This window comes from Pteronotus mesoamericanus, unplaced genomic scaffold (assembly GCF_021234165.1).
Source record: "Pteronotus mesoamericanus isolate MK-2021 breed Mesoamerican mustached bat unplaced genomic scaffold, CSHL_Meso_final contig_2, whole genome shotgun sequence".
Classification (NCBI taxonomy): Eukaryota; Metazoa; Chordata; class Mammalia; order Chiroptera; family Mormoopidae; genus Pteronotus; species Pteronotus mesoamericanus.
The window spans coordinates 32,464,981-32,484,531 of NW_026555084.1; the positions used below are offsets into that span (position 1 = coordinate 32,464,981).

General features: G+C 51.1%; 1 protein-coding gene across 2 annotated transcripts; it reads right to left on the bottom strand.

The window, feature by feature from the left end:
• Positions 1 to 265: 265 nt before the first annotated feature.
• Positions 266 to 4,567, bottom strand: MXD3 (MAX dimerization protein 3). Of its 2 annotated transcripts, XM_054568019.1 has the most exons (6): positions 4,498 to 4,567; positions 4,122 to 4,227; positions 3,411 to 3,440; positions 3,169 to 3,283; positions 455 to 638; positions 266 to 378 (listed from the first exon to the last, which is right to left on the bottom strand). In XM_054568019.1, exons 1-6 carry the CDS (start codon positions 4,565 to 4,567, stop codon positions 266 to 268), a joined length of 618 nt encoding a protein of 205 aa, XP_054423994.1. The 2 variants fall into 2 exon arrangements, with proteins under 2 accessions (XP_054423994.1, XP_054423995.1); XM_054568020.1 differs by lacking the exon at positions 3,411 to 3,440.
• Positions 4,568 to 19,551: the final 14,984 nt, after the last annotated feature.

Genomic DNA, 19,551 nt, shown 5'->3' on the forward strand with positions numbered 1-19,551 from the left:
CAAAAAATAAAAATGCCCAAAAGGGCAGTCCAGGCCCAAACCACCTGCACTGCGGGCCTCTGGGAGGCCAGTCCCCTCCCCTAGGAGGGGGCTGCGCAGCCCGCAGCCAGGCAGGGGGAGCACCCGTTCCCATGCCAACGTCCTTTTAGTTCATTCCAACAGGAGGTGCCTCTGGACAGCCCTTGAGGCTTGGGAAGGGCTCCTGCCCGTCAGAGCAGAGTGGAGGGTGGTCTGAGGGAAGAGGCGTGCTCTGGGGCGGCGAGGGTCATAGCCAGGCGCCGCTGTGTGAGTAGCTGTGCTCCTGGCCCGCATTGAAGCCCCGAAGCAGCTCGGCCTCACCCCCAAACACCAGGCTCTCCACGTCCACCTCCAGCTCCTCTGCACAGGGACAGGTCCAGTCAGGAGACCTGGCCCGCCGGCGCACCCCAGCCCTCCTCCACTTCGGGGCACTCACCTTGGTCTGAGTCGGAGCGCTCGGAGGAGAGGCCCGAGGAGTCCAGGCTGTCTGCCCGCAGCCGCTCCCGCTCGCCCGCCCCTGCCGGCCCCCGGAGCCGCGCCAGCTGCTGCTGCAGGCTCTGCTGCTCGCTGCGCAGCTTCTCCTTGAGCCGCCGGGCCCGCTGCTCCTGCTCCTCCAGCTTCTGCAGGGCCCGAGGGAGCAAAGGGTGGGGTCAGCCGCCGGGGGCCTGGGGACACCACCCCATCACAGCTCTGCAGCAGGCCATGGTCACTTGGTGACCTCCTGCCTGCTCGCTAAATCCGGGCTCCAAAGGGTTTCCACCACATCCTCCAGAAATTCAGGTCCTCCTGTCCTGTGTGAATGGCCTGAGTCCTGTCTAGCTGGGTGGTGAGGGAGGGCAGCACAATCGCAAAGACCTTCAGGGTTTAGTTGGGTGGGTGACGGGAAGGAGTGCCCAGTGTGGTATCAAGCAACAGGGAGGGGGAGGGGCGGCATGCCCGCGAGTGTGGGCTCCAGCTGACCGGTGCCAAGTGGAAAGAGGCCCAGTGTGGCCAGATCTCTCAGTGTCTTTAGGAGGCCTGGAAAGTCAGATTTTTCATGTTAAGAGGCCTCTTAATTGCTGCCAACTAACTTAAATTTTAGAAAACTACAGACTAAACAAAGGCTACCAGTTTGTAACTCCTGGTCAAGATACACCCAGGACCCCAAGGCTTCTTCAGCATTAACCTGCTCCCCCCACTCCCACCAAAGCTCTGCCAGCCCCGCACCCCAGGGACTGGAAGGCCAAGGGCTCTCCGTCAGAGCCCTGGGTGGGCAGGAGGCTGCGGGCCACCCGAAGGGAAGCGCGGGGAGGGACGCTGGGACCGGGTGTAGAGGGATGAGTGCCAGCTGCCTCGGCGAAGATGGAGGAGAAGCACCCAAGCAGAGGGAGACCGATCAGAGCGCCGAGAATTCAGCTTTTCAGTGGGGCGGGGGGAAGAGATGAGACTGAAAACGCAGGCCAGTGGCAAGGCCTGAGATGTGAAGGACCTTGAGTTCACAGGAAGTAAGGACTGAGACTGTTCTGTCAGGAGCCATGGGAGGTTTTCAGCAGGAGACGGACCTAAACAAATCTACGTGCTATAAAGAACGCCCTGAGGCCAGGCGGGGGCAAAGCAGGAAGCAGGGGGTCCAGGAAAGGGCCGACGGGGCTTTCAAGAAGACGCCATTCCCGGGGCCTGCCCACTGTCCAGTCAGCCCTTGAGGGGCACACTGTCCCTTTAAGAGCCAGGCTAGGTAGGCTCCACATGAGGAACTGGGGCCTGCTATTCAACTAGGGTGCTATTCGGCCGCCGGAGGGGACTGCAGGCACCTGCGGGACAGTGCAGACAGCTCCCACACTGATTTATTTGCCATGTGGCACATCCATCTGTCTCTGACACTGTCCCTGTGCCTAGAATGGCCAGCAGAGCAGGTGCTCAATAAATATTGGGTTGGCAAAAGACTTGTTTGGGTTTTTCTGTATGATGGCTCTGTAGCACTTAGTTGTCTTTGACTCCATTTGAGACAATTTTGTTAGATTGCATTGTGACAGTTGTCACATCAGTGTGCGTTTAAAAAAGCTTATCAAAATTGGTGAACTTTTGTGTAGCCACTTTAATATTGAAGATGAAAGAAAAATACACCACATTTTTGGCATATTATGCTTTACTATCTCAAAGGAGGTAAAAAAAAGTAACTGAAATGCAAAAAAAAAAAAATAATTGTGCAGTGTATGGGGAAGGTGCTGTGACTGATTGAAAGTGTCAAAAGTGGTTTGTGAAGTTTCATGCTGATTTCTCGCCAGAGGATGCTCCACAGTCAGACACACCAGTTGAAGTTGATAGTGATCAAATCGAGACACTAACTGAGAACAATCAATGTTATATGACACGGGAGATAGCTGGCATACTCAAAAGATCCAAATCAATAAGGTTATTGGTGAAGATGAAAAGTGTGTCTTTTATTTTACGGAAAAAACTAAACAAACAACGAACTTTTTGGCCAACCCAATACTTGTTGAAGGAAAGAATGCAAGTCAGGGCACCTGGGCCTGGGTCCTGAATCTGCCTCTCATCAGCGGGGCTCTGCCTCGGTTTCTTCTCTGTCAGAAGAACCAAGAGGGCAGGAAAGGTCTCTCTGCGGATGCCTGGGGCTTTGAGTCAGCACATCCCATGTATGTCCACAAGGGGGCAGCAGCCCGGGTCCTGAGACTAAGATGCCCGCCATCCTCTCAAGTCCTTTCCCGGTCCTGGCCTCTGGGGCTGCCTCCCCAAGCGGCTTCAAGACAGACTGCTCAGAACAGGAGGACTTGAGGATGGGAGAGAGGAAGAGCGAGGACCAGCCCTCTACAGCCTTAGGGGCCCTTACACATTATCCATCACATTATCTTCGACAGGCATGCCCCCCATACAGAGGAGGAAGTCCAGGGAGGCTAACTGCCTGGCTCAGGGCCTCACAGCTGGAGTAGAAGTAATATTAGCTGTAACAACAATGGTGAAAATTTATTGGGCAAATGCTGAAGCTTAAGTATTGGAACAATCCTGAGTTATTTTTTGCTTTTCTTCTCTTTAAACAAATTTGGAAACTAAAAGCACAGTGGGCCTCTCTCCCCAGTTTCACCCAGCAACTCCCTCCTACGCCTCTCCACATGCCTGGCAAGCTGGCTCCAGGGTGCAGGGGTAGCCCCTTACCTGGATGTGCATCCTGGCCCTGCGCAGAAGGCTCAGTGTGGTGTATCGGGCACAGTCCGCCCCCAGGGGCATCTGCTGCTTCAGCTGCTCCAGGCACCGCTTCAGTTGGGCCCTCCTGCAGGGGAAGGGGTCTGGAGGGCAGTGCCAGCCCAGCCTTGCTGGCCAACGGGCTGACAGGGGAGGAAAGGCCAGAGCGAGGCAGTTCCTGGACCCAGCGCTACCAGGGCACGGCCGGGACTCACCTGCGCTTCTCCAGCTCGTTGTGCACAGACCTGCAAACACCATGGAGGATGGGGTGAGGGGGCATTGGTTGCTGCCCACCCCCTCAGTCCCAGGCTCCCAGGGGCCCAAAATCCACTACAGATCTTTGTCCCAAACTAGCTCAGTATGACTATGACTTTGTGCCTCAGGCACCTGAATTGCCAGGTGGAGGCAGAGACTCATGGGGTTTGGGGGTTGGGGGTTGGGGGTTGGGGGTTGGGGGGAAGGGGCAAATGCTGAGAGGCCTGCCCAGGTAGCTGTAGAGGGCAAACAAAGCTCCCTAGCAGCGGTCAGGAAGGGCTTCCTAAACAGAGGTGACAGCTGAGCTGAGCCAGAAATACAAGTTACCCAAAGTGGGTAGTGGAGGGACAGACACTCCACCTGAGGGAACATAATGTGTACAGAGTGGAGAGGAGGAGAGAAAAGGAAAGTGCGTGGTGTGATACGTGGAGCACAGGAGCGTGAGTAGAAGCGGGAGGCAGAACTGACACCCTCAGGGGTGCTCAAGAAATAGTGCTTGAATGAATAGAGTGTTATGGGGGATGCGCAGACCGCAAGAGGGGTCTGTCTCCAGCGTAGAGTACCTGGCCCAGAAAAGATGCAAGCAAACAAGGAGGAAGTGGGGCTGAGGGGGGGCCAGAAAAGGGACAGCACCCACCCCCCGGCTCCCCGTTGCCCCTGGCCCTCCTCACCGCCCACTGTCCAGCGTGCCAGGAGCTTGGGGGGATCGCTTCCTCTTCCTGTGGACGGGGCCCGGACTTCTGTGCGGGCACAGGGACGCGTATCCGTGCTCAGCCTCTGCCGGAGAGAGCCCCCGTCCGCGTCAGGATGGAGCTCGTCCCAGAGGGCGCCCCTGGCACGGCACGGTCAGGGAGGGGCTTTTGGCGCCAGGGCCGTTTTCCCAACACCCCCCAACCCGACCGCGGACCTCTCTCCAGCCTAAGACGGGGGTGCCCCGGGGCTACTGTCTTTAAAGCAGTATGCATCCTGCGAATTGGGAGCCAAGTCCAACCCAGGCCGGTGTCAGCCAGGTCGCCGCCTGGAGTCCGGCCAAGGGTTCTGCCTCACCTCTCTCGCGCCGTTCCAGGAACTCGGCCGCCTGAAGCAGGACCTGGATGTTGCTGGCCACGGGCTCCATGTCGGCGACAGCTGGCGGCGGGCGAGCGGGAGGTGCGGGCCTGAGGAGCAGAGGCACCACTTTTGTTACAATGTAACTGACACGGTGCCACAAACACAGGCGCCCGGCCCCGCCCCCTGAACGCCCCGCCCGCGGGATGGCCCGGCTCTTGGCCCCGCCCCTCTGGAACCCGCCCCGGACCGCAGCCCAGCCCCCCAAGCCCCCGCCCCCTCGAACCCCTGAGGCATCTGTACCTGCGCCAGCCCTAGGTCCGGCCCTTGGGCTAGCCCCCGGCTGGGGGTTGATGTGACCTGCTCGCTTCGGTCAGCGACCCCGCGCTGGCTGCTAGGCGCCTCTGGGCCTCAGTTCCCAGCCCGGGCTGACAGCGAGGGCGCCGCACAGAGGGCCGAGCTCCGGGGGCCTGTAGTCTCCGGAGGCCCCAGGACCCGCAGCTGCACGTGGGCGCCGTGGGGGCAGGGCGGAGGAGCGCCGACGCCCATTCGCGGGTCGTCTCGTGCGGCTCGCTGTCGTCACTTTCGGGGCGGGGCGGGGGAGCCGCTGAGGCACTAGTGGCTGCACGCGGCCCCGCCCTCTTTCGCTGCTGGTCTACGCATTCCGGCGGGAAAAGGAGCAGGTTTCAAATTTGAAAACCCGAGCGGTGGGGGCGGGGCTGAGCGGGGGACGGGGCCGTAGGGCGCAGGCGCCGGGGGAGGGGGACTGGGATCTCGCTTTGCTCCCCGGATTCTGTGCCTTGGCCTGCCGGCCGTCTGCCTCCGTGGGCTGCACTGGGCTTCAGCTCCCTATTGTGGCGAAGGGGGGTGGTCTTCGGGCTTCTCACCTGCAGGGAAGCTACTGTCGCTAGGAAGCGTCAAGTAGGGTGCCGACTTCCGTCGCCCGCAAGCGAGGGAAGCAGGCAAACTGGCGCGCTGGGGAGCCCTGGGTTCTGAAGCTGTCGGAGCTGGGTTCCTCTCCTGTTACCGCTGCTTCTCAGCTCTGTGACTGGGGAATTAACCTCCCTCCTGTAAGCTCGGGAAGCCCTGCAACAACAGCGTTGTTGCAGGACGAGAGCCCACATCTGTGCAGTGCCCAGTTGGTACGAGCTGCTGATTTCCACAGCAGGGGCCACCAGAGGCGGGCTTCTTCCTCCTCTAGAGGCCCTGGTGACATCCTAGCTTCCCCAAGGAGCAGCTACAGTGACTCTTGAGGGGCAGCACCAGCAGGTGTGGCCACACCTGTAGGCACAATTTTACTGGAAAGAAGACCTGTCCCCTGAGCAGGTCTGCCTAGGGCAGCTGGTAATGTGTGGGTTCTTGACTTTGTGTAGGAAAGATTTCGCAGCATGAGTCCAGGTGATTTTAAGAATATGTTTATTAAAGCTGGGGACAGTGAAACAAGGGCGGGCCTAGGAGAGAAGAAGCAACAGGAAAGAGCTTAGGCGGGGCTACCTGGCTCTCTAGAAACGTTATATAGGAAAGGAGGGAGCTGGGTGGCGCTGCTGGCGGCTCACTGAAGTCAGAGAAAAGGGGCCCTGGAGGCAGGTTCAGGGGATAAGCGCAGAACAGGCTGTCCCTGCCCATTGTTCCCCTGGTTGCAAGTCTCCCAGGGTCCCTTAGAGTTTCAGAGATGCACGCCTGTTGGGGAAGAAAGGGGGAAAGGCTCAGGCGTGGTCTCGTGTTGGGTCCTTGTCGTGAAGGTTTTAAAGGCTGGGATTTTAGAGGAGGTCTCAGGGAAGGATCTCAATAGAACGTTCATCAGCTTTTCCAGGTGTGTCCTTTCAGAGTGGTGGTCTCCACTGGCTGCTTGGCGCCAGGGCAGGCGTCTTCATTCACTGCAGCTGGCCCTGGCATCGCCCACTTGGTTTTGCTGCTTTTCTGGGCCTGAAGCTGAAACGCAACTGAGGCCTAGAGGTTATCTCTGGGGAGGAAAGCTCGGGGGGGTCCAAACCATATGACCAGCAATATGCCAGGGGAGGAAAGGCCACCCTGGGAGCGCAGTCCCTCGCCAGGCCTGCCCACGGCTAGGCACCCGGGGCGTTCTGCCCTGATGACCTGCATCTGTCTCTAAATTGCTTGACTGGTTTGTTCAGCTGTCTATCTCAGTTTCCTTATTCCACTTGCAAAGAAACTTCCTTAGCTTCTTACTCTCCTGCCCCACAGGGAGAGCCTCAGAGTGGAGGCAGGGAGACGAAAGCAGGTGTTCTAAGGGAGAGCACTGCTGCGAGCGTCGGGGCCAGTCTGTGACCGAGCAGTGGCGAGGGGCGAGCGAGGAGGGGCCAGATTCCTGATAAAGACACAATGCTGGGTAAACACAAGATGCCTGGAAGTCAGTTCTCAGCTCCTTGGAAAATCCTTGACATGCTCGACCAAAAACTGAGCCATTCACCACCCTAACTAGTTTGAACTCATTTTAACCTAACTAGTTACATCTGTAAAGGCCCTGTTTTCAAACGTGGTCACGTTCTGGGGTTCTGGATGGACATGAAATTTTGAAGCACACTATTCAATTTATTATACCCCTTATAAAAAATAATATAAATGGAGTCACTTCAAAAGAGAATGCCATCCCAAAGGGACTGTCTTTCAGGTCTTACTCCTCAGTCCTTTGGAATGTTAAAACTGGGTAAAATAACCTTTGGACAGGACCTAAAGCAGCATTGTATTCCAAACAACTGTTTGCAAAGATAACAGGAAAGCAAACATTACAACTGCGAGACTGAAAATAAAAGACTTTCATTGGAATCAGCATCACTTGCCCTGGCTGGTGTGGTTCAATGGATTGAGCACCTGTGTACAAACCAAAAGGTTGCTGGCTCAATTCCCTGTCAGTGCACATGCCTGGGATGTGGGCCAAGTCCACAGCTGGGGATGTGTGAGAGGCAACCAATTGATGTTTCTCTCTCACATTGATGTTTCTCTCCCTCCCTTCCCCTCTCTCTAAAAATAAAATCTTTAAAAAGAAAAGAATTAGCATCACTCTATTAGCTTATCTGCACCTATAGAAATTCTTTCCTTAGCTTATTAACATAGAAATGCCTTTCTTCTATTGACATTGTTCCCCTTCCCTTTCTCATAAATACCTCTTGCCTTCACCTTCTAATGAACACTGTTTGGGTTTCTGCCTGAATCAGCATTTCCCAAATAGCTCTTCTTTTGGATCCCAAATAAATGCTTGTCACCTCTCACTTTGTCCTTTTATTTTTAGATTGACACCCTTCTCTGTTCCAATTACTGTTCTTTTCCCATTATTTTATGTATTTATAGTAGTATAAATTATACAAGTATAATATAAATTATAAACATAAATTTTATAGATAAATTATAAATATATGTTTATAATATATTTCAGTAACTTAGATGTTTTGTGGGACTTTTCTATTGACTGTGTTTTCTCTTGATTATAAAGCACATTTTCTTTCTTTTTTCAAAGATTTTATTTTTATAGAGGAAGGGAGGGAGGGAGAGAGAGAGGAAAACATCAATGTGTGGTTGCCACTTGAGCACCCCCTCCTGGGGACAAGGTGGGTTGCCCCGCCTTGGCAAATACTAAGGCTCTGCCCCTTACAACATAACAGATGTGCTAAGACAAAGAAATATGACCCAAGTGAAAGAACATATCAAAACAAAGAACTAAGCGACAAGGGGATATCCAACCTATCAGATGCAGAGTTCAAAACACTGGTAATCAGGATGCTCACAGAAATGGTTGAGTATGGTCGCAAAATGAAGGAAAAAATAAAGGCTATGCAAAGTGAAATAAAGAAAAATATACAGGGAACCAACAGTGAAGGAAAGGAAACTGGGACTCATATCAACAATTTGGAACACAAGGAAGAAATAAATATTCAACCAGAAAAGAATGAAGAAAGAATTTTTAAAAATGAGAAGATTAGGAACCTCTGGGACAACTTTAAATGTTCCAACATCTAAATCATAGCGGTGCCAGAAGGAGAAGAGGAAGAGCAAGAAATTAAAAACTTAATTGAAAAAATAATGAAGGAGAACTTCCCAATCTGGCCAAGAAAATAGACTTCAAGAAAGTCCAGGAAGCTCAGAGTCCCAAAGAAGTTGGACCCAAGGAGGAACACACCAAGATACATCATAATTACATTACCCAAGATTAAAGATAAGGAGAGAATCTTAAAAGCAGCAAGAGAAAAGGAGATAGTTACCAACAAAGGAGTTCCCATAAGACTATCAAATGATTTCTCAAAAGAAACCTTGCAGGCAAGAAGGGGCTGACAAGAAGTTTTCAAAGTCATGAAAGGTAAGGACATACATCCAAGATTTCTCTATCTAGCAAAGCTATCATTTAGAATGGAAGGGCAGATAAAGTGCTTCCCAAATAAAATAAAGTTAAAGGAGTTCATCATCACCAAGCCTTTATTATATGAAATGTTAAAGGGGCTTATCTTAGAAAAAGATCAAAGCTATAAACAGCAAAATGACAACAAACACAACTATCAACAACTGAACCTAAAAAACAACAACAACAAAAAACTAAGCAAACTAGAACAGGAACAGAATCACAGAAATGGAGATCACGTAAGGGTTATCATTGGTGGGGGGAGAAATGTACAGGGATTAAGAAGCATAATTGGTAGGCACAAAATGAACAGGGAGAGGGTAAGGATACTGCAGGAAATGAAGAAGCCGAAGAACGTACATGTACAACCCATGGACATGAACTCGGGGTCGCGGGGGGGAGAGTGCAGGGTGGAGGGGCATAAAAGGGAGAAAAAAATGGGACAACTGTAATAGCATAATCAATAAAATATACTTTAAAAAATAAAGCAAAATGATCATATTGCCTAATATTTGGAGGGACAGTGTGGGGGAGAAGGGATAGATTTAAAGGAAAAACTAATCCACTCTATAAAGCAAGGTCACACATTTTTATATTTTTGTAGTAATTTAATTATTCACTGCCCCCCTTCTGATAAATGTATGCAGAACTATACAGCATAGAAATTAGCTGATGGTTAGGTAAACCCAGCTCTTCCTCGTCAGTTATTTTGCACTTGTTTTACTTCTTGAGGAGGCTTTAACTCAAATTCCCAATACAGTGGACTCTCAGTTTCAGTATTATAACAAGGCCAGGTCATGCTCTACCACAGCGTAGCAGTAGGTGTGTCCTGAAAAGCTGCGTCACTTTACTGGAGTCCCACTCAGCGACTGACAATTAGTCCACTTCATCGTCACACTGCATGACTAAAATGTTTCCCAGAGTGATGCTGTTCAGGTTATCAGGCTGCCATTCAATTTTTTTAGGTTCCCAAAGCAGGGGTGTCTCAGCAGCATGTCTTCACCCTTCCAGGCACCTGGTGTCACTGAGCTGAGGGACGCATAACATCCGGGTCTGAGTCTCTCTCAAGGCACTGATGTAATACCTGTTTCTCTCATGGCAGCAGCCTTTCAGTCATTCCTTTGCCCTCCTCTCCATTTATACCCTAACTTTTCCACTGGTGTCAGGTTTGGCCACTGTGCTGGTCTGGATTGTCCCCCGTCCCAAGCCACCCCCATTCCCACAGGTAGGGTTACTCAGGTGTGGAACTGGTGGACTGTCCCAGCCACTAAGCAATGCAGACTCACTGTCAGCCCCAACTTTGCCAGATGGGGCGCAGGCACAGCCTACCCCATCAGACTCAGGAATTCTGACCTAAAGGTTGAAGGTAAGTTACACTTTTTTGGTTGGGGATCACCCCTGCTTCCAGAACCTGCAGCTGCAGCCCTGGTCCTGGGACTGCTGCGCGGGGTAGGACAAAGTAAGTTGAGGTAATGTGGGGGGAAAAGAAACAATGTAGTTATCCCAGCATTCTTCCCACCCCATCTTCCTCAAACCCACCCCCAAAGCAGAAGTGTCTAGTGGGGACCGTCCCTTGGCCCCTTCATGTTGAGTGCATGAACCATATTCGCAAAGGTGCGTAGGCCAGCCTTTCATGCCTTTATTTCCCCATTTGTGAAAAAAAAAGTTCCAATGGCCTGTTTCGATCCTCCATCAAACCATTACTTTGAGGACTGTATCTCTCCACCCATTGTTGAACACAGAGGGTTGTAAAATGTGTTCTTGGACTGAAGATGTGTGACCTGGCAGTCCAAATTGTTCTGATGTCTTTTGTGCCCATCCTTTTATTATACCTTGAGCATTTGCATGCAGCACAAAGTCAGTTCGGCCCAGGGCAGTCAGTGTCTGTTCCTTCAGGACGTATTTGCACCCCCGACCCACCCCAGGACTACGCGAGTCAGTCTGACCTGCCAGCTATGTGTGGGGGTCCCCCCAGCAGTCTTCCTGCAGCAATCCACAGCCTCTGTCTCTCTCACTGGCAGACAGAATAGTTCTTGTTGGCATCTTGTGCCTCAGAGGGCACAAGAAGACTATGTCTAGCCCATCTTTGCACCACTGCAGCCCCCGACCCCATATCCACAGCTCATAGGCCCAGGTGGCCACGTCAAGTAAACACACCAGCATATTCACTCACTGGCTCCAATCCCCTTCAGATCCTGGAAGGGGCTCTTCCAATGGGCATCAACATGTCCTCCTGTAACTGAGGTCAAGCTCATATCACTCACTGTACAACAGCCAGTAAGTTGAGCAACAAGGTGTTAGGGCAAGGGAAGTGACTTTATTCAGAAAGCCAGCAAGCCAAGAAGATGGCAGACTCACATCCTAAAGAACTGCCTTAAAACAATACAGAGTTCAGGCCTCTTTTATGTCAAGGGAAGGGGGAATGGGAGGGGCAAGGGGTGACTGAGGAGCAAGGGTGTGAAACTTCTTTGTCCTTAGCCTTTGACTCTAATCAATGTGAGTCCAGTCACAAGCTTCCTGCAAATCTTTGATAAGCAATCATTATTTTTGTACATACTTCCCTTATCTCCTCAGGAGCGGGCACTTTCTGGTAAGGGGCTGTTTTATAAAATTCAGGCCACAATAAGAAGTCTTCTAATGATTAGCATGTCATTATGCAAGACAAAGCAGGAGCTACTAGCCTGAAGGCCATGGGAACAAAGCAGCATGAACAAGATGGAGTCAGAGAGGCCAAGCACTTGGCTCTGTTATACTGCTTTAAGCACCCCTAGAATTCCCATAGTGATTCCCACAGGGCATCTCCTCAATAGGCCAGTTTCCTATTGCTCTCTGCCTGACCGGACGGCCGGGCCATTGGCCACCACCCATGAGTTGATTTGTTCTGACCTCTTCCATCAAAGTGGCAGCTTTCTGACCAGGAGCTGTGAGTCCACCATGGAACCACTTTCCACAAATTAAGCAGCTTTTTATTGGTCACTGAGAGCTGTTCACAGGGACTGTGCGGGTGGCCCACCGGCCATGAGATCCAGCAGCTCCTTGGGTGGTAGCAGGATCGGCCCTCAGGGGAAAAGAAGCTCCCTGCTCCTCGGTTTTTCCTGGCGTTGCTCTGGTGGCGGGTTCCTGCAGAGGCCATTTCCATTTTGTGACGGACACTCTGGATACTGCCCTTCCACGTTGCATTTCTCCATCACCCAAGGTGCTGCAGCTACTTCAGGTTTCAAGGTTATTTTATGTCCTTAAGTCATAGGGGACATCTCAATGAAAGTCCAAAACAAACTGGTGATTGTCTCTCATATGAAGTTTTCTGATCTCAAATACCAGGAGTTGCCACTAGGTGGCGCGCACAGGCAATTGCCACGAACTCCTGCCTGCACTCACATACTGTGCCTCTGGTCACCGTTACTGGCCTCCAGTTAACATGTCACGTCGATACTTGGGAGTTTGCCATGCCTTCTGTTTCACAATGAAGCTTCTCGGAGTCAGATATAAAATCCATTCCTAAGATAACATTCCAGTCAAAGAGACACAAAACGTCGCAAAGTCTGTTCAAAACTTCCAGTTTCCATCTAAACTTCCACTTTTAATCCTGTCAACCACCACATTCTTCCTCTTTTTTTTTAAGATTTTATTTATTTATTTATTTGTTTTTAGAGAGAGGGGAAAAGAGGGAGAGAAACATTGATGTGAAAGAAACATCGATCAGTTGCCTCTCGCATGTGCCCCAGCTGGCACTGAACCCACAATCCAGGCACGTGACCTGACAAGGAATCGAACCCTCGACCTTTTGCTTTGTAGGATGATGCCCAAGCAACTGACCACACTGGTCAAGGCTGTATTTTCTTGAATACTGTAGTTTTATAGTAAGTCTTTAAATCAGGGACTGTAAATTCCCAAATTTGTTCCCTCTCTTCAAAATTATTTTGGCTTTTCATATTAATTTTACGATATAAAAACAAGCAAACAAGCAGACAACCTGATGGGACAACAATTAGGATTGTCTGAATCTATAGATCAAATTGGGAATGAATGAAATCTAAACAATATTTATTTTCCAGTTCCTGAACATGGCGCATCTATTTGTTTGTCTTCTTACATTTCTTTCATTAGTGTGTTGGATTTTTAGCATATAGACCCTGCACATATTTTGTTAGATTTATACTTAAATCTATCATGTTTTATGGGTATTATCAAAAAGTAATATTTGTTAATTTTCATCTTCTAATTATTTGTTGCTGGTGTATAGAAATACAATTGATTATTGTACATTGATCTTGTAACCTGTGACCGTGATACATTTATATATTAGTTCTAATAGTTTTTTCCAAAATTTTGTTATAAAAAATATCAAATCTACAGAAAAGTTAAAAGAATGTTACACTGAACATCCATATAGGCACTACATAGAGACTACCAATAACATTTTATTATACGGCAGGTCCTTGAATAACATCATTTCATTCAACATTGTTACATTATAACATTGATGAGATGCTGTGAGGAACAAAATTCTTTTTTTTTGTTTAAGATTTTATTTATCTACTTTTAGAATGAGGGGAAGGGAGGGAGATAGAGAGGGACAGAAACATCAGTGTGTGAGAGATACATCGATAGGTCACCTCTCACACACCCCCAACTGGGGGCCTGGCCTGCAACCCAGGCATGTGCCCCAACAAGGAATCAAACCAACAGCCCTTTGCTTCGCAGGCCAGTACTCAATCTGCTGAGCCACACCAGCCAGAGCACAAAATTCTTGTTTACATCAATAAATCTATAGTAAAATTGGTTTCATTGCACGTTGTATCACTTAATGGAACAGGATCTACTGGAAATGTTAAGTGAGGTCTTACTGTACTTTATCAACTATCCATCCATATATCCCTTCATCATCTTGATTTTTAAATGCATTTCAGAAGAAACTGTAGCCAAAACTATACTTCTGTCTAAATTCTTTGTCATTTAAACTAGGGTTTGATATATGTTAATAGTTCTTTTTTTATTTTTAAGTTAAAATGTACATGTAACTAAGGGCACTAATCCAGCTGTGCACTCAAGGAATTTTGACAAACGCAGACACCTGTGTCAGCCAAACTGCTACTGATACAGACACCGTTGCCATTAACTTGGGATTCCCCACCGCCACCCCCAGAAGCAACCACTGTTGGGCTTTTTCCACCACAGACCCATCTTGCCTGCTTTAGAATGTTTAATAAATGGAATAATGAAGCATAACTTTCTTGTGTAAGGTCATTGTCATTCAAAATACCATTTTTGAGATTCATCTATGTGGTTGTGTGTATTAGCACTTTGTTCCATTTTACTGCTACAGCCTCACTGTGTGGATTTACCCGGATGTGGTTGTCTGATCACCTATTTGTGGACAGCCTTCTTGTCCAGTCAGTTGACTCCAGGTTTTATTTCTCTGGGTAAAAATACTGGATTGGAAATCCTGGGTCATACGTAGGTATACATTTGGCGTACCTCTTCCTTTCCAATATGTATGCCTTCTATTTTTCCTTTCCTTTTTTTCCCTTTATTCCAGCTAGAAAGCCTTCAGGTATGTTATCCATAGGAGTGGTGAGAGCAGGTGGCCTGGGCCTGTTCCCGACCTTAGGTCATTCAGCCTTTTGCTACTACGCACCATTTGAAGTCCCAGGGTGTGGGGAGGTGCTCCTCATGGTGAAGTGCGGGGTGGTGCGGGGCACTCCCTTCATTCCCAGTGTGTTCCCACCGCTCCCCAAGTCCCCTCCACCACTGGGAATGGCTGTGATGGGCACCTGGCCAGGACCAAGGAGTTGCAGCCGGTGGGGAGAACTGTGTTCCCCAGACACCCCTTAAACCGTACAACTATAATCCCTGTGGGAGTGTCTGGGGGAGCCGTTCAGTTGCCCTTTGGGTGACTATGTTTAGGGGAGACGGTAGGTACCTCCCGTGGAGGGGGGTAGGGAGTGCTGACGGCTGCCCTGAGTGGGTCCGGCTGTCCAGGGCCTCCCACACCTCTTCCCCTTTCCCCTTTGCAACAAGACCCCATTTCCGCTCCCGCACCCATGCCTGCCCCAGCAGTCCATGCGTCCCTGTGGGACAGCGTTCATTCCGCTGAGGGAGACATCAGAGGGGGCGCCCTCTCTCTTTTCTTTATGGGGTGGACAGGGAGCATGGAGCCCCGGAAGCCCTCGGGTGGCCTCCCACCTCCGTGGTGGCGGCAGCCAGAACAGCAGCCCCCGGTGCTGGAACCCTAAGCCGGTCCCCAAAGCCACCAGGAGGAAGGCTCTGAGGCCCCTTCCTTCTAGGCTGAGATCACCCGGTCCATCCACCACGGGCGACGTCGTCCGGATGCAGCCCCTCCTGGTGTCCGCGTGCTGACCACTGTCACCTCTGTGGAGGACTGCGGTGCCGAGCCCAGATGTTTGGGGCTTGCTGCTCAGTAGACGCCTTTGGATCCTTTAGCCCAGGTCTGTCCCGCGTCCACCTCCGCACAGAGGCCTCGGCCCCACCTAGCCTTTCCCCACGGGGCTCCCGTGCCCTGGAGAACGTGTTTCTGCTTTTCTAAGGACGGTAAAGCTCCGTGTCCCGGCGGCTTCGTTTCGCGCAGAGGTGCCGAGGAGGCAAGGCCCTGACGGCCGTGCGGCTGAGCCCTGGGAGCCGCTCTCCTGACGCCGCCGCGCGCCCAGCCGAGGCTGACTGGCTGGCTGGCTGACTGGCTGACTGGCTGACTGGCTGACTGGCTGGCTGACTGGCTGACTGGCTGGCTGACTGGCTGACTGGCTGACTGGCTGGCTGACTGGCTGACTGACTGGCTGACTGGCTGACTGGCTGACTGACTGGCTGACTGGCTGGGAATCCTCCGCAGTCCGGTCCGCCTGGGTCGTCCAGGTCCGCGCTCGCGGCCCGCGCTGGGAAGAGGAAGGACGCCCTCGTCCTACTCCCTAGTGTCACGCGTGAGTATCTTAATGTCATCTTGCAAAAGGGCTTTGGGTAGCTCCTCCGCCGACCTAACAATTGGGGGACTCCCCTAAGGCCACAGGCGTGAGCCCAGTGTGATCACGAGGGCGCTTAAGAGCAGCGGCAGGAGGTGGCGAGGTAGGGAGGAGGCAGCGGTGGCCGAGGTTCAGATTGTCGGGGGACGGAGCCGCCGGGGCCGGTGGAAAAGCGGGCTGCCACCCAGGGAATGGGGGAACCCGGAGCCGCGCTGAAGGAAGCTCGGTCAGCGGCTTGAAGGAGCGAGCGCGCGACTCCGCCCTCACCCTCCCGGGAGGACGCGGACGCGCCGACTTCAGCCGCTGAGGACCCCCAGGGCCCGGCCCCCGGGCCCGAAGGAATACGCTTGTCTTGTTTAAGCCACCACAGCTGTTAGAGCAGCCACAGAAAACTAGCGCGCAGGCCAAGATGTGTCCTCACGAACCTATTAACGCGTACACTTTTTTTTTTTTTTTTTTAAGGATTTTATTTTATTTGTAGAGGGGAGAGCGATCGTGTCGTTGCCTCTCGTGCGCCCCCTACTGGGGACCTGGCCCGCAACCCAGGCATGTGCCCTGACTGGGCATCCAGCCAGGGCCACTCTGTCTTTAAGCATGGCATACAGACTATTTGTAGGTGTATCTTATCACATAGGTATAAATTAATAAACCCTAAAACCAGCTCTGGCAGGGTGGCTAACTTCGTTGACCACCATCTCCTGCACCACAAGGTTGGGGGCGCCGTTCCTCGTCTGGGCAGTGCCGAGGTTGTGGTTTCAATCCCAGGTTGGAGCGCCTATGGGACGCAGCCAACCCGTTTTTTTCTCTCTCCCTCCCTCTCTCTCTAAAATCAATAAACATTTTTTAAAAAATAAAAACCCTGCGCTGGCTAGTGTGGCTCAGTGGATTGAACGCTAGCCTGTGAACCAAAAGGCTGCCAGTTTGATTCCTAGTGTAGGGCACATGCCTGGGTTGTGGGCCAGGTCCCCAGTTGGCAGTGTGATGAGAGGCAACCCCATCGATGTTTCTCTGCCTCTCTTCCCCTCTTTCTAAAAGTAAATAAATAAAATCTTTAAAATAAAAATAAAAAATAAAAACCCTAAAACCAAATATGTCTGATGTGCATTTTTCTTAACCTAGTATATTTCTCCTTTCAAACAGGCTGCTCCCAGGACATGCTGCTGCTCCCTAGCTCGCCGCCCCTCCCCCCAAACTGAGCTCTTTGTCATTCTGGGCCAAGCTCCTTAGGCCTCTGCCCCTCTGTGAGCCTGGGTCCTCACAATCTTCCTGGGTTGGAAGAAACAACTGGAAAAGATTAAAAAGTGGTCCACAGGGGCTGGGGTGGGGATGGTAGGACTGATTTTTTTATGCCAGAGTGAACAGCCTAAGACCTTCTAATGAACAAAGCACAAAGGCCAGGCAAACAAAGACCAAAAGATCAAAAACCAAAATCCACGTACAACACTGACCGGTCTGTTTTGTTGCTGGTCTGTGCCAGGGCTACTTGGGTGCAGCGGTGCACAGCAGGCTGGTTACTGATTGGTAAACTTGTGGGTGTTCTGAGGACAGTGCTGGCCGGCCCAGTCTGCTGTTTTGGTTTTTCTAGGAGCTGTGCCCATGTGCTCTCTTCTCTGTGACGGTGACACAGGCAACCCAGGACAGGGAAGCAAACAAAGATGGAGTCCAGTTCGGTGGTCAAGCACTTTCCTGTTTCCCCCTTTGGCCATATTCTGTATCTCCCAGAGGTGGAAGCAGGTATTATGTGCCAGGGTTGACGCCGGGCTGAGGTGGGTTTCTGGGCTGGGTGCTACCCCTGCCCCCTGAAAGCTAAGGCTGCACCAAGGGTGGGGTTGTCAGGGGGCTATTTTGAGAAACAGTCCAAGGAAACAGGAGTTGGATCTGGGGAATGAGAGAGAGAAGCAGGGAAGAAAGTCAACTCCAGGAGGTGTCAGAGAGTGGGTCACCTTTGCAGACCACTAAGGCTCCAAATGGCTGCGAGGACTGTGGAGGAGCCCCAAGCCACCTGGTTTGGAGGACTGCTTGGTTTCCTTCTGCCCTGGGACTGTGTTTCTGCCCTGGAGAGGCAGAGGCTCAGACCCAACATCGGCTCAGTGAGATACTGCCATCTAAAAGTCCATGCACATGCCTGGGACAATCACAAACTTGACCGCCACCAACACCGCTCCCAGAGAAGCCGACTGACTCATCCTGAGAACGTGTCAGGAGACCAAGGGTTCCGCCTGTGAGCCCAGAACTTGTGCTTTTGAATTTGTATAATCGCCTTCCTATGCGGTGCTATTTGGTGTGTTGTGTTTTCTCTAGGGAGGTAGAGCAACAGTTGTTCTTTAATACTGGATTCTCCTGGGGCAGTTGATAAAACTGGACCTTGGCTCTGAGTCTGAGGCTTGGTAAAGCCCCAAGGGCCATAGCTTTTACAGCTTCTGTCCTTCCAGAAGTATTTTTTATGGTCAGTTCTTCAGTTCCAGAAGGCATCACACTAGCCGCTACCAGGTTTCATGGGAAGAACTTGTAACCAGAGGAGTGTCATCTTTCTTGAGATCCCCAAGTTTGTTAAGTCCCCAACTTTGTCACTGCCTGACTTTCCAAGCTGTGACATCCTTACTGCCTGCAAGCTGGGACTTCATGGCCGCCCAACAAGCTAGCAGCAGGCTGGCTTCTCCCAGGGCTCCCAGGGCGCGGGGCAGGCGTGCCCCGCAGCGGGGGCAGACTCGACTGGAGCCCGCGCCAACACTCACAGTGCCGGGGAAGCTGGTCACTTGTTTGGTGGTTCCTCAGGAAAATTAACCACAGAATTACCAGGGGACCTGGCAATTCTGTGCCTAGGTACCTACACAAAAGAATGGAAAGCAGAGATGCAACAGATCCTTGTCCACCTGTGCTCACAGCAGCATGACAACAGCCAAAAGGCGGTGGCAGCCCAAGTGTCCGTGAGCAGATGAATGGGTCATGAAATGTGGTCTCTCCGTCCAGTGGAGTAGGATTTGGCTGTGATGGTGTGATACGTGCTCACCTTGATGACATTGAAACCCTAACCCTAATCTTGGGACATGCCCCACGAAATAAGCCAGACACAAAAGGGCAAATACATGATTCCGCTCACACGAGACACCTGGGCCAGGCAAATTCAAAGGCAGAAAGTAGAATAGAGATTACCAAGAGCTGGGGGGAGAAAGGAATGGGGAGTTACTACTCAATGGGGACAGAGTCTCAGTTTGGGAACATGAATAAGTTCTGCAGATGGACAGTGGCGATGGCTGCACAAGGCGACTGTACAGAATGCCACTGAGCTTTACACTTAAAAATGGTTAAAATGGTCAACTTTTGTGTTGTCTATATTTTACCAACATTTTTTAAAAAGTGAAAGTGACTTGACACAAGCAGTTTGTTTGACCACTGGGTAGTTTTCTATACAAGGCAAGTCAGTATGTCCTATTTTTGTAAAATCATCATCTTATTAAGATCTAATAATTCACTAGCTTATAACCTATATGATCTCCCAGTGGATGTTCTTCCTTAATACTGAGGGTTTTAATTCAGTTGGAACAAGACAGCAATTCAAGGAGTGTTTCCTTCCAGTTCGTACAAGCATAGTCTCTAGGTAAACTAAAGACTAGAGGTAGATCGAGAAAAAAGATCAAGGGCTTCCTCATATACGTCTCAGGAAAAGAGAACATTAAAAACGACCACCTGCCCTGGCTGGTGTGGCTCACTGGATTGAGTGCCAGCCTG